Source organism: Acipenser ruthenus, chromosome 2 (assembly GCF_902713425.1).
Source record: "Acipenser ruthenus chromosome 2, fAciRut3.2 maternal haplotype, whole genome shotgun sequence".
Lineage (NCBI taxonomy): Eukaryota > Metazoa > Chordata > Actinopteri > Acipenseriformes > Acipenseridae > Acipenser > Acipenser ruthenus.
Window position 1 is genome coordinate 15,671,090 of NC_081190.1, and position 19,380 is coordinate 15,690,469.

Sequence of the window (19,380 nt, forward strand, 5' to 3'; positions counted from 1 at the left end):
GATTCATCTTTATATAAAAGCACACTGTAAAACTGTTTCGCTATAATGTTATTAAAACATCAAAGGGGGCTTATTTTGAAGTGACACATTTTCAGGAGAGGAAGAAAACAAATGTAAATATAAATATCTATTTTTTTAAAAATAGCAAGAAACAACTGCAGATAGGAGCACTTTGAGACTTGATTTAAAGGCTGCAGCACTAGAAGTTTTAAACTGCAGGAGAGCGAGTTTTGAAATCCTGAATAAAGTCGAAATTGTCCCATGCTGCTTTACCAACAGAAATACCCCAAACCAAACTCAAAGAGTATGCAGGAAGTAAGCTTTCGGTTTTCCATAAATGTTTATGAACTTCACGTAAACATTGAAATGCTGGTTACAAAGCCTCTCTGTTCTAGCTCCCCTTCCCATTGTATTCATTTGCATTGAATGAAAGGAGAATGATAAAAATAACATTGCTTTGGAAACACAAAACGTCACAGCAGTTGGTGTTTATTTGGTTTTGCATTTTTTTGGATTATATAAAAAAAAAATTAAAAAAAAACAACACACAACACAAGATTTGAACAGGGTGCTTAGTTGCATTAAAAAGTTCTCCTTTTCATTCATGAATTGTTTAAGTTTCCTCAAGCAAATTTTATAAATCGGTCATACCCATGAAGCACTTGGAGTGTTGAGTATTTTGTTATACTAAAAAATCAATACCCTTTTACTACAACATTTACACATGTCAGGGGATCAGGGGAGACAAGCTGACGATTTGCATTTGTCTTTTTCCCAAATCATATCATGAACCTGTGACAGCACAGCAGGCTCTACCAGCACTGGAAATCCAGACAATGGTATTATTTGTACAGCAATCGGCTTCATGAACTGGCTAGCTGTTGGGACACACTTCTAACACGGTATGTGACTGTTCCTGTAAATTCCAAATACAAAAGACTGGAAAGCAGGCAGATTTACAGTTAGCACAAGCCAAAACAGACATAATTAGCTGTTTGTTTTAATAGAACCCTAACAGTTTGCGGACACCTGATAAATATATCTAATAAATGAAGTGCAGTGCTAATTATTGGTTTATAGAAGGCAAAAACAACAACAAAAAAACAAAACACCACCACTGGCACTTCGAACATAGGATTCTGAAGTTTTATCTCGTACAAAAAGAAAAATACAGATTTTAAACAATCCGATCATGTAAACCTGCCTGAAGTTATTTTCATCCACTGTCTATTTTTATTAAGTTGTTACGCAAACTGGTAAGTACCTCCATAGGAACAAGTTAATTGGTTTATTAAAAAAGGCAGTGGGGGTTAGATAAATCTCCAAAAGACCAACTAGTCTACATAATAGATACTTTCATATGCTACGAACAGACCTCTCTCAGCTATCAAAGGCTGGTAACACTATTTTAATTGCAGAGCTCATTTCCCAATTAATGAAAAAACATTAGCTGAAAATATAATTTAGATTTGTACCGAATTCCAGGATAGATTTTTTTTCAATACTGTTTATCACGGCACTGGTTTTCCATTTACTGTAATATATCCATCACATTATGATTCCTTATATTCAACAACATGGGGAAATCCCTTTCTCTGTGAAGTCCAATGTGTAAGGTTTCACTTGATCCATTCCCGCAATCTTATCAATTCAATGTCATAAACAGAGTAGCTGAACACAGTTGTTGGCTTCCAGCCACCTTGTAGGAATGTTGCAGGCGATTTGCATTGGGACAGTCAGCAGTGATCGGTTTACAGGGACTTCACCGTGGTTTCCATTCACAAATTTGAAACATTACAACCCCCCACTCAAATTAAATCCTAAAGCTAAACAAGTTTAAACATTCACTTCAGTTACTACATATCTGAACGGGTTTTAGAGGGGCACAATTGAGTGTACATTCAGCCAGCATCAATAACTACTGCCAAAAGGAACATAAACTTTAAGTGCTGCAGTTCCCCTCATATAGAAAAGGACACTTCATTAACAGTGACTGCAATGCAAATAATGTAAGCACAGTGCAACTCAGATAGGAGTAATAGCAAGGGACAAGTTCAATATTACTCAAACACAATCCAAGAGACAGATACTGTGAAGGCAGGGGTAGGAATGCATCTGAGTAATTGAAGGAGTCTTGAGAGGCTACACTGGGGCAGTACAGACAAAGATTTTATTGAAACTATTGCATGTTCAGTATAGAACATACAGAGGGAATATAACTTATGCATATGGCAGCAGTGTGGAGTAGTGGTTAGGGCTTTGGACTCTTGACCGGAGGGTTGGGGGTTCAATCCCCAGTGGGGGACACTGCTGCTGTACCCTTGAGCAAGGTACTTTACCTAGATTGCTCCAGTAAAAACCCAACTGTATAAATGGGTAATTGTATGTAAAAATAATGTGATATCTTGTAACAATTGTAAGTCGCCCTGGATAAGGGCGTCTGCTAAGAAATAATTAATAATAATAATAATAATAATAATAATAATAATATGGTTACCCCTTACAGAATGAAAATATATTTTAAATATATTGAGAAACAGAATGTAATATATTGATTAATATATATTTCAATATATTGAAGATTACAAAATGTATTATAGAATATATGCCAATATTTTTTTTCATTATATTGTACAATATATAAAATCATACTCTAATATTTATTTATTTTTACATGTGAATACTTTTAAAAGTAGTTAAATTAAAAAATATTGAAAACCTTAAGACTAAAATAACAATATACTGTACGTCAGTATATTTACAAAATACATTTTCCTTCCATAAGAGACTGTACTAAAAGTAACCAGTGCAGACCCATAAACTAAACATTCTGAAAGTTGATAATGTAATGTAAGCCGATTACATACAGTAGACAAGATCTAAACACTCTGACATAAACAAACCTGCTTATAACAAACTGGTATAGGACCAGTATAACAGCCCCCAAAAACCCTTACACATCCCTATTTCACTGTAGTACTGTGTCGATTAAATGGTTAAAATGTAAGTAAGGACACTTACACTATGCACACCCACACACTGAATTCCTATAAACATCCAAGTACTCAAACACAATGTAAAAGTCCCAACAGAACTGCAGCATCACACACCCAAGGCAACACTGTGTTAATTAATATGAAAACAACAAGGCCAAAAAAACAAAAAGCTCAGTTTCCTACCTGTAGCCCTCGCCGTCTCAGAATGCTCGATTCATCCATGATAGTGTTTGGGTCCTCTCATTCCTCCCCACAACAGTATAGCCACGCTGCACTGCCTCAGATCTCACCAAGCTAAATCTGATCTTAGCAGCTGCTCAGCACTGACATCACAGCTTATCTGATTGGAGGGTGAAAGTCAGCTGACTCTCCCCTGGTTATTCACTCCAGTAACTTCAGGACATTGTCGGCGGTTGCAGTTCTGTTTAACACAGCTGCATGTGGGCTCTCGCCACATTTACCTGCTATAAACACACTTGAGCCAGGGTGACCATTAAGCAAAGGAAATCCTGCGAGTAATGTGTGGCTGTGAAAAACAATGTAACCGGCATCCTGCCTGACTCTGCGTTTGCAGTAATAAGCAGCTTGTTTTAAAAGAAAGGGGGCTAGCTTGAAGGTCAAACAGCCCAAGCAAATCAGCAGTGACACCTTCAGTGTAGACAGCAGCTGGTTCTGACAAAGAAACAAACAAACAAACCAAAAAAAATCCCACAGGACACAGCTGGTCAGCCAACCAGCAAAGCCTGGCACCAGTGTTTTCCAAGGACATGTGAAAACAAGGGTCCAAGTAAGGCAAACAAGAGCTGCTGCCGTTCCGACAGCCAACAAACTCTCCCGTCAGTGCTGGCATTTACCTCTGAAACCCAATTCATTTACACAAATATATCTCTGGTGTCAATTTCAAGCATCAGCATTCGCAATTTTTTATTCTTCTTTCAAACCATTTCTCAGTTGCTAGTTATTCCAAAACCTTTCCAGGGTACATAATCAGCCCTTACACGCTCAATGTGAGCCCTCACTGCTGCTCGACTAGCCAATCTAAATCATTAGCATTTAGAAAAATAAGTTGTGTGATTTCCATCATGCAATTTCCACCCACCAATTTCACAGTCTGTTTCAGCTTCTGTTTTCTTTGCTCTCTCTTCCCATCTTATTTCCATTCAATGCGGCCACGGTATGAATATTAAGTGGCCCCTCTGACTTGCACTGTCTTTCCAAAAGAGGACAAATTATTTCGGACAATAAAAGCATAACGAGAGAGACACAGACAGCAAGAGCTGTAAAATACAGGTCAAAGTTGTGTGTGTGTGTGTGTCCCCTCTAATGTTTATCTGGACAGATGAGACGCATTTACATGGAGCATCCACACACAAGAAATATTTCCCTTCTCGACTTCAAAGTGTGCTGATGCACAATCAAAGGGCTTGTATAAAAAGATGAATTTGAAACTGTATACCTTTGCAATTAGATATGACCACTGACTGTTAGGACATCCCCTTCTCTTTATATAGGCAGATGTCATGAAAATATGCTGCACTGGCGATGCTGTACCATGCATGGAAATGTAAAGCCTGTACATGCCAATTAAAATCTGTATGTATTTTTTTTATTTTGTATTAAATATGAGGTCTTAGCTAATAATAATAAATACACATTAGATTGATTGTATAATGATGCCCTCCAATTACTACAAGCTTAAAGTACCATTAAGGGATTATAATACATTTTGAAAACTTAATTCAGGCTTAATTCACACACACACACACACACACACACACACACACACACACCCACATGTTTGGTACAACTCATGGTAAACCTCAGCAGAGCTGCTACTGAGCTGCAGTATGGCCCTGTGTTGTAAGTTCACGGATTATCATTCAGAAAACAATGCGAGTCGGAATTTTGGCTCTGCCAGCAGGGTTGAGATCCGATTCGACTCCAGGGATGCACAGAATTTCTGGATCTCATTTACTCCCAGTGGGTGGGTTGGCTTTTCTGTGTGATGGCTCGAGTGGGTGCCTTACAGCAAGGAAGAAGAAAATAAATAAATAAAGGAAAGGCACTTTGCACTGAAGTGTGTGCCAAGAAAACTGATTGAACAAGTGCACCTATTCAATGCAGCAGGAGTTACCACTAATAATGGTGTACAGAGAACCTAAAACTGGAATATGGGAGGGGAAATACTTGGGACAGAAGAGCAGTCTAAAAGACTGAAAATATATACATCTGAAACACTTAAAAGATAGGATACCTGTCTCTCACAGGACAGATAATATTAGGGTTTGGGTTTTCTATTAGCTCCGGGTCACAGACCCAAGGTAACAGGGTGGAAGATGGCCGCAAGTCGACGGCCTTGCACACTGCAAGCGAGCATCTTGACGGCTTTGCTAAGGAGTGGTTATCGAGTTTTATACCTCATCTCGCACACATGAGAATCTGTAACGGCACTGCATCACACAGCACTGCAGGTTACACAGCTCATTGACACTGTTATTGCAGGCGTTTTCTTTTTTTGTCCACAAAGGCTTTGTGATGAAGTAAGCGCCACAGTTTAGCAGTCAACATGCTGAAGACACACAGAAACTTGAGGAAGACATTTAAAAAAATAAATAAATAAAAAAACATTGAAAACAGGATTTCAAAGCAAGCGATGAAGGGAACCTCTGTCATACTCTAGATTAGAGAATCACTAATAGTTTATCACACAACACTGCCACAGCCTGTGTGTTCATGAAATATTGAAATTCAACAAATACGAGACACTCGCCACACAGCTGAGTAGTTTGTCAAGAGTCTGACATTACATCTATAAATGCTTCATCAGCAAGTGACATTTTTCATTTACCAGCCTGGTCTTATATGTACAAGTGCAGTGGCTATGATATATTTCATGATGATCACCTCAAGATTTATTTATATCACATGTTTTCAAGGAAAGATGATCTTGTCCTCAATGCTTTAAGCATTTGTGGAATTAAAGGAGCCATGTTTTTATTTTTCATTATATTAACTTTAATTCAAGCCAAAACATACATGCATTCCGATTCCCTAAAAAAGGATTAATGAAATCCTTTCCAGTGTTCACTTACTTATTTACTGCATTTTAGATTCCATCTATCAAAAAAACAACTTTGAACTCATCAAAACAGAATTTCAAGGTTTACCAGATATAACTAATCTAGTATCAAATGCACAGGATTTGTAAACAGCCAGGAGTGAAAAACATGACTACAAAATGAATTGTTAAATAATGATAACAAATGACCTTGAAAAAAGAAAAAGAAAAAAAATCAATGATGCTACTTTGATTTTGTCTTTCATCCATACAAAAGATGTTTTCTTTGTATAATATTTACCTAATATAGTGTAGAAAACCACAGTTACCCTTTACGGATGCTGCTTGCAATAAAAATGAAGGTGAATTCGCAGACAGTGACAATGCCCTGGATCAGGATTATCACAATCTTATCTCCAAATCTACCGTGAAAAAAAGTATTGATTTCCTGTCAAACTTTATCATGGTGAGGAGAGATGCACATACAATTTGAAGGAGCATTACATGCCTGGGGGCATAAGATATAAAGGACAGGCTGTGAAAATGTTCGAGAACAATAATAACCTAGCTTTAGGGATTAGTTAAATGCTTCCTCAGTAAGGGACCAAGTGTAGCTCAGCCATGCAGACCGAAATAACAGCCGAGTGCAGAAATGTGCAGTCTAAATATATTGAGGTATCTTGTGGATGATCTTCATAGCAACACGCACCCCAGTTATCAGTCTGCTAGAGCTCATACAGACATCAAGACCTGGGTGAGTTTAGTGAGACTCCATCTATGTGAAGGCAGAAGGAAACTTACAGTACAGTACTGGTCAGCCCTACAAATGCTTATCTACCTCCTCCTGTCACAAATCTAATAGGATTAAGATGTCTGCAGCTGATTGCAGGGGGGTGGGGGAGGGGGGGTCAAGGGAGGGTGTTAAAGCATCTGTATGTCCACAGTTTAATTTCATATTCTAATTTCATATTCTAAATGCAGTATTAACAATAAATCCTGGTCATGGTGTGATATTGGGAGACATATAGAACAGCAACTGAGTCCCAGAATTACATACTGGTAAGAAAAACACAGAATCCAAATAATTTCAGCTAATGTTAGTGCTGCAACAAAAACTAATAAAATAATAATAAAAACACCTTTTCCAATTTGAAAAAGTGATTAAAAAAGGGAAAGGGGCATTTTTTCTAGCTTGCGTAATACCACCTTTTTTGTATTTAGCTTGGAGGGCACTGGGACATCAGACATGCTCTCCAACTGCCAATGTCCTCTGCCAGACAATGCGTTTTTCAAAATGATAAACATGGCAAAATGTTCGCCAAAAAACATTAACAGAAGCAAGGCCAAAATAAATTACTAGTCACTCATGCGAAGCTTGTGATATCAAAGAAAGAATAAAAACTGACTGGGAGCAAAGCTGCTGGCCCCCAAAGACTTCCCTTGTAGTAACAGTGACAAGCAGGAATGGGAAAGAGTCAGCCCTTCAAGGAATCTTTGGAGTGCAGGAAAGCGGGGGATGCAGATCTCTCAAGAAAAAGAAGTGGAAATATCAGGGGCCTGCCAATATATTGTGTTGTCTTTTTTAACCTTAAGCAGTTTACTGTAAAACACACAGAAGCTTGTTTTAAAGAATTGATTCAACTTATCATACAGTACATGACCATACTTGTGTAGATATTTCTAATGCTCCAAGGGTACTTCATTCCTTATACAATCTGTGAATCTGGTTGCAATCGGAATTCAATATAACAGTTTCAAAAAGCATCACATCAAAGCATATAAAACAGTGTGTAGCAAATGTATAAGAACTATTCCAATAATGATACCAATATGCGCTATTCTTTCGGCAGTATCTTATTCAATATGATTAGCTTACACATTAAATCAATGAAAAGCTTTTGCTTGGTTTCTCATGTTCCAACCACCCTACGCCCCTAATTGCAAAGATAAACCATGGATGTCCTGCAAAAATACAAAAATAAACAAACAAATATATTTAAATAAATAAATAAATAAATAAATAAATAAATAAATAAATAAATTGTCATTTATCCCCTTAAATGTCCAATACACAATCTAATCACATCAGAATGCCAAAAAAAGAAAGGCCACCTCAAAAGAGGTATATAACTAAACCCTCCTCCTTGTCATTCTCTGAACCAAGCTGTGTGTGTTTTAGGGTCTAATGTAGTAGTAAACGTACAGCATAGAACAACCTCAAGGACTTCTAGTATTAAGGCTTTGGTTTAAAAAAAAAAAAAAAAAAATGGTTTCAGCCACATGAGGGTAAACTCACACAAGCTCATAAGGGATGAAATGACTTTTAAAAACCCAAGCTTGGTTTCCAATGGATTCAGGGTCCAGGGATTCTTCATTCTCTGCCCACATTCTTAAAGCATTAATGAGGCACTCTTGAAAACAGAATTTCATTAAAAACTGGTCATTTGTGCAGGAAAATGTCTCTGAAACATGTTATGAATTCCCCACATGGTGGGCATGCTTCTGCTGCTGTCTGACATGGTTTACAGGATTCCTTGTTAAATCAAATGAAGGCTCTGACGCAGCGTATATTACTACCCAATGAATAACAGAGAATCTGCAAAGCGTGAAGATCTACGAAGGGTTTGTAACCACCAATATCATAGGAACCAAAACTGACAATACCAGAAGTACTCTACAAGCAGAGCTTATGGCAAGCCAAACAAACCTTGGGTTTCGATATTTCTCTCACCCAATCAGAAGTCCACGCAACCTAGTAATGACTACTCGGAACACAATATGCTTCCAGACACTTGCGTTAGACCTACAGCCAATCACATTCATGCCAGACGTGGATTAAGCCAATGACTGCGTTGCAGAACATGAAAACATCTCCCCTCTTGCGGTCTTGTATGTTGACTTAGAAGTCCTGCATTAGCAAGCAGCTCTGGTCATGCCAATAATTAGCTAGTGTATGATTGAGAATAATGTCCGACAAAGCGGTCATTACCTGCTAGATAATTGAGCTGAAGGATAATGACTGCTCTATTCAAAACAAGAGAGACGATCAGTGAGGTTTATAATACTCCATTATAAAAGGAAACTTCTAATATTCCACAGCATTATTTACACAGCATTAACACCACCATCTCACCTCCTAAACACAGCTACTTGATGCATAGAAAACGCAGAGCTGAGACTGAATATGGGAAATGTCAGACACTAGATAATAATAATAAAATATAAATATTTGTGAAACCAGTATTAAAAAGCAGAATAAATATAAAACATACATACATATAACCAAGTAAAACAAGACAAGTAGGGGCTTGTATCCTATTGGCTTTGTAAGAGTCAGTAAATTATGCTAGCATATGTTCTTCTAGGAGCTACTAGGAATAGATCTTAGAAAAGCCACACATCACATGCACGTATTGCACCATGAACATCGTTTGCATATGTGCTACTCCAAATAATTCGCCCTTCGAATTTCTGTGCTGTGGAGACATGTCCCTGACATTTAAACCGTATTTGATACATTTAAAGAATGTCGCTCACCATTCACTGTGTATTCACACAAAGCACGCTAGTACCACAGTCAGGAACTTCCAACAAAGTCAGGCATCGCTGCATATAAATAGTGATTATTTCTAATATAGTATGCATGGCACTCTGATTCACAAACACAGGCTCTCCTTGTGGTTCTATTTACCTGACAAGGAGGATCAAGTTCAGAAGGACACTTTAAACATAGAATCCAACAATCAAACGGAGGTCACGCAAAATCAACAATAAATCATAAAATGTCATAGAATGTGATTGAGGCGACATGCTTGTTATGGAAAACCCCAGTAAGAAGTTCAAGGTTTTTCTGAGACTCAACTACAGCACTTTCTGAATTCCGATTGCACACATATGGCCTGGGGGGAGTACTTTCCCTGGTGGTGGGTGTTCAGTGTCTGCGATGCTAAATTATCAGGCTCTTCCATTACAACTCTTCTGCAACTGTTCGTCTGGCGAACTGTCTGATCAACTGTGAAAAGAATGTATCATAAGCACATCCTACTGGTCTGCCAACAACAATGCAGAACTGTACAATAGTATAGATGGTGCTCTATGCAAAATATTGTAAAACAAGCTCTTCCAAAAACATATGGTCACACGGATGGAAAATATAACATTAGTGCTTGAAAAGTGGCTTTATACACGGTTCCAAACGACTGAGGATATTCAGAGAAGTGTATGTTAAACATTAGAAATCCTCAAACCCTGCAATTTGAATTCCTCCCAAGGAGTGTTGTGTATTATTTCAAATAAAGGATTTACAACACCCAATATATTATTATGTATTTATTTATTAGCAGTAAATTACACCCAATATATATCTCTGAATATCTCCTATTGTTTGGAGTACTGTAGTGTAGTTCACGTTCCTGGGAAAATGTAATCGGTATTTCAGGGGAAAAATCCAAGCCTTATTGACGCCTACCCTTTTAGAAATATACATACAAATATACATACATACATACATACAAATATACATACAAATATACATACATACATACAAACTCTCAGTTGTTTTACTTTTAGAGAACAAAGACAGGGGCCACTGCTGTTAAACAGCATGTTCGCTTAGTGCAAATTAAATTGCAAGATATGGAAGCAACGAATAATCTTATAAGATCCAGAAATTGTGTCTGCATCAGTGTATTGCCTTCAATTTATAGATTTAATCTGCCTATGTTTTAAAATCCCTAGGTAAATCTTATATAAAATATTGAATAACAGAAAGGCTACGAAAACTCATAAAATGCTATGAGCCGTTTCCAGTGTTTTAGAATATATCCGAGAGCTCTTTAATTTTCACTGAGCTGCTGAATGCCAGAAGCATGCCTACTTAATTGCATTTCCCAAAAGGAGTTCAATAAAATGTCTTTCGGTGCCAATTGGAAGAAAAAAAAAAAGGTGCTTGTGTCTTTGAAACCGATGTAAGATAAAATAAAAAATAAAGAAAACTTAAAACAAAGCTCTCGTAAAAAAGACAATTGTAATGGGAATACATATTCTTTCCTGGTTAGAGAGGATTCCTGAAATGGGATCTGGGGCCTGTTCTTTGTAGTTCTGTAGACTTCCTGACAGAATAATAAACAATGCACTCCTCACAGCCTCCAGAAATCTCAGAAACACACACGTTACTGCTATATTACATTCATTATTGTCACAAAATTGAATGTCAAAGGCATTTAATCCGATTTTCATATAGTTCATATATTTTATAGCATTGTGTGGAGTCTGCTTTTATTTTAAGCCAAGTTTTTTTGTGTGTTTTGTATTTTTAAAAGAATTAAGTTTTTGCCTCAGTGCTAAAATGGTAAATACAACCGAATCTTAAAAGAAGCCCAATAAATAAATAAATAAATAAATAAAATACACAACAATTATATTAAAGCTATTAAAACTGGTTCCTGATTAAATCAAATAAACAGTTATAGCTTCAGGCACCCTCTGCCTTGATTCAATTAATCTCAGAGTAAGAAAAACAAAAAAATAAAAAAAAAAACCCTGAATAAGCCAACATTATGCACTATGATAAAAACTGACAGAACACAAGCACCTTATAACAAAATTACAGCGTTCTCAGAAAAGCACCACCAGTATTTAATAAAGGCACAATGTTTGGAATGCAGAATGGCTATTACATCTAATTACACTGCTTCAAGCTTACAGAACCTCAAATCACTATGTAAATAGTGCTCTGCTGGCTAAGATCAATCCTGAAAAGAAAAGTCTTAAGGAAAATGTCTTATCTATTAGTATGGCATGCAATCACATGACTAAATGACTGCAATAGGAAATAAACTTTGTTAGCTATATGGAAATATTCAGAAATAACACTACTGTTGTATCTAAATATGGTAGAATACCTTCTGAGGTAGAGGTAACGTGCACATTTGTAGATATTGGCGTATATTTTCCCGTCCGGGCAAATCGCTGGCAACTTGCCCTCACCATAGTAAATGTATTACATGTCCAATTTGCTCACAGTGGAAAATCAGGCCCATTGTCACTGAATAGCAAATGGTTAATTTAGATCCTGATCCTATATTGCTGAATCAGAGGCCACTACACCTCTGTCCATGAACTTCTAGATAAAACATGGACATTTGATCAACACAAATCACAATGTCTCATCTTACACTTGAGGCAAAAACTCACGGTTAGGCATAAAAAGGCAGCCAAAGAGTAGCTCTGTGATTTACATTGCCAGGGATCATGTACATATCATCTACTTAGTGTGCAAATGTAACCATTCATTTAATTCAGCCTTGAAAAGTGTGTGAAGTGCACACAAGGAGTAGCACCGTACAGCTACACTTTAACGTCGTCTAGCGGAAAAGTGACAGCTGACCTCAAAGTGCTAGTCGATTAACCAATTAATCATGTGAAGCGTGTGCTTTCAGATCGACAGACGTGCGGCTGCGGTTGTGGTTGCAATTAACGTTCAAATTACATTGTAGAACATTAACAACTAGTTTTCTAAACGGCTAGAAAGTATATTGTACAAAGAGCAAAGCACTACATTCACAAATATAGCAACAGACATTATCAAATACGTGAATCATTTATTTATTAAAGTGGCAACTATTTGACCTTTTTTTTTTACAACTATTTACAATTAGCAGTTGTTCTACCCCTATTACACAGCAGACACAAAGTCATACAAATTCTTGACAAGCTTGCACTGGGCTCAAAAGCTGGAGTAAAACATATACACTTGCCCCCTCTTGTGATTTTTATGAGTACTACAAGTAATTGCAGCAGACTTCATATGTACTGGACTGTTTAAACTTTTTAAATGACCTTTAAAATTACATTAAAAACATCTTGCATTTTAGTGGCACCAGTCACTCACAAAATACAAAGTATTTGCCTGCCCCGGAAAGCTGCTGGCAGTATTTGGTGAAGATAAAAGCCTCCAGTGTCGAGCTGAGTTGGTGCCCACACTAGACGTTTATTTTGAAGATAAACACAAACCCCTTGGTTCCGGAATTTTTCGAATCACGTAATACAATTGGCCTTCAAATATAAATTAGTGCTTGTGATGTGGACTACTGTCCACTAGGGGCAAAGTGGAGACCACCAAACTGGTTTCACTTCTCACCTACAGTAAGACATAGTTTAACCCCGGCCTCTTCAGGAATAACACATATAAATAACTATTTTTGCATTAATATGGCATTCCTTTTGCTATCTTTGTATTATTTCTGGATACATCTTATTTTTAGAAGGCTAAATTTATTAGATTATTTTTACATTATTTTTTCTGTAATCTGAAATTGAAGAAACCCCTTTTGTATTATAAAATAACGTATTCAACATTACTTCAAGAATTAAAAAATACATATATTTGTCACAGTATCTTCAATTATTTTTCATAATAGATTTAAAATAAAATCTTTCACTACGTGGGTGTATTTCCATCCTGTTCCATTGAGAATTTTGAAACTTACATTTGGGAGGAGTAAAGCCTTCAACACATTAGACTTCACTCTTCTGATAACCATCACCCTTTCTAATTACATCTAATTCAATTTCCCATTTTGAATGGCATTCGTGTGCAGTTGCAACAAAATGCTTTCCCCATCTCTGCCCTTGCAGCAAACTCCTTGGATGAAGAGACTGTCAAAACAAAACATTGGATGTATATTGCCTTGTCCCAATTGCCTGTCAGCAGCCCCTCTTCATTGACAAATCCAGGGTTAAGACACATGCACAGTCCATTCAGTGTAGTAAATATCATTCACTCCCATTAGTACCCTGCATTGCTGCACCTGAGAATGAGCCAGGATGACATAAAAAGCCATGGGATCTGACTTCGGTTTATAACATCACCGCATTAACCTGCCACGCAACACTTTAATGTGGCAGACCAAACCAAAGACACTGCTACTCACCAGGCTGGCAGTGAGGGACGGGGCGGACTTCCCAAGGGTTTGTGAGCGCATGCGGACCAGGTTGGAGGTATCGGCTGGGGATGGCCATGCTTGCTGCGCAGCAACGTAGGGTAGCAGATACTTCCCTGCAATTTAAATTGAAAAACAGTTCCATGTTCATTTTATTACATTTAATTTGACCAGAAACCAGGAAAGACGACCACCACTACCAGTTCTCATTTACCAACTGTTATTAACAGGGTGTCTGAAGAAAATGGCATGCAGTAAGTGATGGCATTATAAATGTAGTTGTAATTATGTATTTTTTCTGCCCCATAGGGTGCTATATCAGCACACAAGCTGCAAAAAGGAAGCCTTCTTTAACAGACCTGTAAATTGATCTAAAAAGTAGACTGCAATTTCAGTATAGGAAAAAAATAGTTTAAAAAATTCAAGAGAGCTTCTCATGCACGTACCCATGTATACTTTAGTGGTGGTCCTCTAACCTGGTTTCAAAATATTATTTTCCAGTGTAAGACTGAGGTTGTCCTATAATGTTTTCTGATCAAATGGAACTGACCGAACTTCTATATAAAAAAATATTTTTAAAAAATTAACACTTAGTTCTTTGCACACCAATATAGTACTGAACACAACAAAAATAAATAAATGCAGCAGTAAGACCTGACCACAGTTTAGATGGACCCCCTGCTACTCATCTGATACAAAATCTTTGTCTGTATTTGAAATAAAACCCTGCCATGTAATCCAGTATTTATAATCTGCTTTCAACGTATGCGATGACCCTGGGTTTGCCATGGTGATCAGGAACCACATCAAACAGAAATATTAAGAGTTACAATTTCAAAAAGAAGCACACAATCCATTAGTTATTAATATAACCCTTTTGATCAATAAACCATTGGGATATTAAATACTTTCGGCTGAAATGGCAAATGAAAACCATTAAAAAAAAGTAACGATTGCATAGGTTTTAATTAAAAGATTTACATTTTGCATATACCATATTTATTTAATTGCCACTTTTGCTGCTAGCAAAATATGTTAATATGCAAGCAAAGTCTGTAGGACCATGTGTGTTAAGGCTGTATATTTGTTAATGGTTAACTTAGAGTCATATGGATCCATGTTGCAAAATGCTTCAATTGCATTTTGTGGTTTCCTTCATTGTTTTAAAAAAATATGCAAACCACTTCCTTATATCAATTTTTTCTCAATCGTTGATCAAACTACTGATATTTTGTGAGAAAAAAAATGTTTCTAATAATGGCTTCATATTAAATTCATTCTACTTCAGTTCTGAGGAAAACATAAACTTGAAATGGTAGCATAGTCTAAGGGGTATGTCATATCAGATTGAAAGGTTTGTAATCATGAAGAAAAATGTAAATGTGAAAAAGATGTGTCATTAATATATCCATAGATAATAAATAAAAAAAATGTGGCACTGATGCAGGTAAATGTTAAGTGGCTGTGTAATCGAGCTTCATTGAGAAAATAACAGGATACAACCAACTATAAAAGACTTTTAACGTCAAAGCACGTGGACTGGATCATTGACATAGCCAGAGTTTAAAGACTACACAATACTGACAATAAAATCAAAAGAAAATAATTCAAAGTGTGTTGTCTGTATTACATGGCTCCCAATATGGCTGCTATATTAGGTCAGAAGTCAATTTTATGACCGGCACCACATTTAGAGCTTACAGCAGCCCTGAGGGGGGCTGGATGGACCCTTTTATACTGCAAGACACACTGCTGGGACACGCCCCCCCAATCGAAAATAAACACAACACAAACACACTCATGTGCAGGGCCTCAGCCCTGCCACCTACCCAGCTCTAAAATGGCGTAGAAGCAATAACCCACCAAAAATGTGTAATATATTTATTTATTTTATATATATATATATATATATATATATATATATATATATATATATATATATATAAACAAAACGGTAGAAAGTCAAATAATGATGTTCTGTAGTGGTAAAACATGCATTGTTATTTCAGGGTAAAAGCAATCATATCAATTGCCCTATGAACCTGCATGCATTCAACTTTAAACAAAGTCTTTGGAGGTGCAGACGAACCAATCTGCCGCTTCCCTGGCAAAAGAGTTAAAAGGCTGCTCTGTTCTGTGTGACATGCTCCACCCTGCAGCAACATCCTGTACCTCACTCAACAGTGGAGTCATTATCAAGAAAACAGGATACAAGCAAAGAAATGTCAACAGACACTTTCTCAGTGTGCACTGCTGTCCTTGAAGGCATAAATCATGATGCTGGACAAGGCGATCCCTAATTATTAATTGCAGTATGTGTCATACACCAATGTCAAACCTGAGAACAGGCCGATAGACTCTGTGTGTGTGTATGTATGTATGTATGTATGTATGTTTAGGGGTCTACTTAAAATTGCGGTAAATTTACGTATTTTTCGCGAGTAGGTTACGGACCTGTTTAAACATTAAATAAACCTGAGAGGAGAATATTTCAGAGCACTGTAAAAGCCTAAAAATAGTGGTACTTGCGTCCTTGCTAAAACAGAGTGCTGTCATTTGTTAAAGGCAAGCATGCAACATTCCCCAGCAGTTGCTGCCAACATTCTCTGTCTGGTGTGGACTTGCCCATACATTGAGACTGCACGTTCTGCATCCACTGAATTGGCATCTGGTATACTTTAATACAGGCAATATATGAAGCACGTTCACTGTCATGTTATTTGTTCCATCCAATAATTTATTTTATTAGTACCGAGTCAAAACAAAGAAAACATGCCTATTATTTCGGGTCTAAAATTCTAACTGTGTTTAAGAAGTAAGCAGCAGGTTGTTTGAAGCAAGGTGGCTGTGCTAGATCGTACCTGTAGTACTGATTTAACTTGGCTACAACCGACAGGAATACTTTTTGACTGCGCTGACTTTCCAGTTTGTTTTCTGAAAGCTGTTTATTTTACGTTCTGTTTAGCAGCCTCTGTAGTAGCCTTTCGTTTAATGTGCGATTCTGAAGCTAAATAGCGATCAATCGTATTTTCTCCGAAGACACATTACAAGATGTGCAAAACAATTACCTCCATCTGCATGTACAGTTTCTTTGGGAAATATCTTGACACGATCATCAGCCTGAAATATACTTTGCTTTGTCATCCATTTCTGGTATTTTACCTCCAATGCTCAAAACTAGATTTTAGCAACCTAAATAAAAAAAAATAAAATAAAAAATGCAGCACTGACTTTGTCCCACCCCCTACTGTACAGTACAGGTCACAGAAAAGCCAGTACAGACGCACTGATAGGCTGATTAAAACATCGTTATCATTTGAACAGTAAACAAAAACGTCAACCACTTTGGAGTATTTTTTTGTAAATGTTATTTGTCGAAGGATGTTTTTTTTTTTTTTTTGCCTAGTGGTTGACGTTTTTGTTTACTGTTGACATGACAACAATGTTTTAATCAGCCTATCAGTGCGTCTGTACTGGCTTTTCTGCGTACTGTACTGTATTGTACAGTAGGGGGTGGGACAAAGTCAGTGCTGCATTTTTTTTTTATTTAGGTTTCTAAAATCTAGTTTTCAGCATTGGAGGCTTATAGTGGGAAACTATAGCCACCAAGGGAAGATTACAATTACCGACAGGTGCCTATAATGCCCGAAGCCATCTGACTTTCTCGTTGCATATTTATTTACATCGTCAAGTTGGATTTGTTTGATTTTAGGGAGTCAGAAAACACTGAAAGCAAAGTTTTTATGATGATTTTAGTGTTTGCAGCATCTTTGTTTTGTAGTATATTTTGTAATTCATTTTCAGTTATAAAAGAGGTTTTAAAACAAATCAATGCCAGAATTATTATTATATATATATATATATATATATAGGACTTTATATATACACACACATATATACATATATATATATATATATATATATATATATATATATATATATATATATATATATATATATATATATATATATATATATATATACACACACACACACACACACACACACACATTCCTGATTCATTTAGTCTGTCTTTGGACAGAAAGAATTCTAAGAGGAACAGACTTGTTATTAGTTCTAAGATGACAGACAGAAAAAATGGGCTGAAGAAAAAAAAAAAAGGAAGATTTATTGCCTCAACATACAGAATAATTAATGAATACAGGTTTGAAGAACATTTACTGTACCGCATGTAAATGTGTGCCTGCCACACATTATAAACATACCTGTCAGAGCTCCACCAAGACTCCCTCTCCGGAAGTTTTTCCCATCTTCACTGAGCTGCCGTTTCAATTTGAAAGCTTTTCCCAAGCCACCAGAGACCTCAGGGTTACTGGACTTGCGGAAGGGGATGGACGGAGCATACAAGATGTGATCCAGCTGGTAAAAACAAACACAAAAGGTATACCGGTTTTAATCATGACGTTCTCTTTTTTAATCAACTGGTGTTCTCTCTGCCTCGCTTCGCCCACGCTACTCCACTGGCTCCCGATCACCGCTCGCATCCAGTTCAAGACTCTTGTACTAGCCTACAGATGCCTTGACCAGACTGCACCCAGCTACCTCCAGACCCTCATCTCTCCCTATACCCCCACTCGACCTCTCCGCTCTGCCTGCACTAGAAGACTGGCTCTACCTCCGCTACGCTCCCCTGCCTCCAGAGCCCGCTCCTTCTCCACCCTTGCTCCGCAGTGGTGGAACGACCTTCCAACAGATGTCAGGACTGCCCAGTCCCTGACCACATTCCGGCGCCTCGTTAAGACTCACCTCTTCAAACAGCACCTGTAGAACTCCTCTGTTTGTATCCTGGGACACCATCACCCTTCATTTAAATGTGCTTTATTTTGCTCTTATCTGCCCCCTATTTTACTGCATTTAATCCTGTACTTCAGAATACTGTAAATCTGGCAAGTGTTTAACCTGTAGTACTTTGTATTTAATCATATCCTGATGTAACTATCACTATTATCTGCTGTATTATTGAATTGTGTTTTGTCACACTTGTACTTTGCTTGAACAAAAGTTATTGTATTTCTTGCTCTTATTGTATTTCTTGCTCTTATTGTATTACTTGTATTGTAACACTTGAAATGTATTTGCTTACGATTGTAAGTCGCCCTGGATAAGGGTGTCTGCTAAGAAATAAATAATAATAATAATAATAATAATAATAATAATAATAATAAAGAGAGAACGTTAAAAACAACCAGTCGGATATGATCTGAAATTGTAGCAACAGTTTACCACTAAACATTCAGTAAGTCAACTGCAACATTGTGTGGGAATGCAGACAAACTAGAACGCCAAGGCCTTTATAACACCTACATACGACACCCCGACAAAGTTCCTCATACTGTGCCTAGCGTATGTTGTTTGAAGCGAA

At 37.1% G+C, this 19,380-nt stretch overlaps 1 protein-coding gene across 5 annotated transcripts in view; it reads right to left on the minus strand.

Moving 5' to 3' along the window:
• Positions 1-19,380, minus strand: part of LOC117403709 (microtubule-associated serine/threonine-protein kinase 3-like) — a 160,579-nt gene that overhangs the window by 110,808 nt on the left and 30,391 nt on the right. For 3 of the 5 annotated variants that reach the window (XM_059006569.1, XM_059006565.1, XM_059006572.1), the window contains exons 2-3: positions 18,224-18,377; positions 13,989-14,113 (exon numbers count right to left, since the gene is read on the minus strand). In XM_059006569.1, the coding sequence (XP_058862552.1) occupies positions 13,989-14,113; positions 18,224-18,377 (279 nt within the window). Of the gene's footprint in view, positions 1-3,179; positions 3,319-13,988; positions 14,114-18,223; positions 18,378-19,380 lie in introns of those variants that run through there. The other 2 variants (XM_059006575.1, XM_059006590.1) reach the window with 2 other exon arrangements.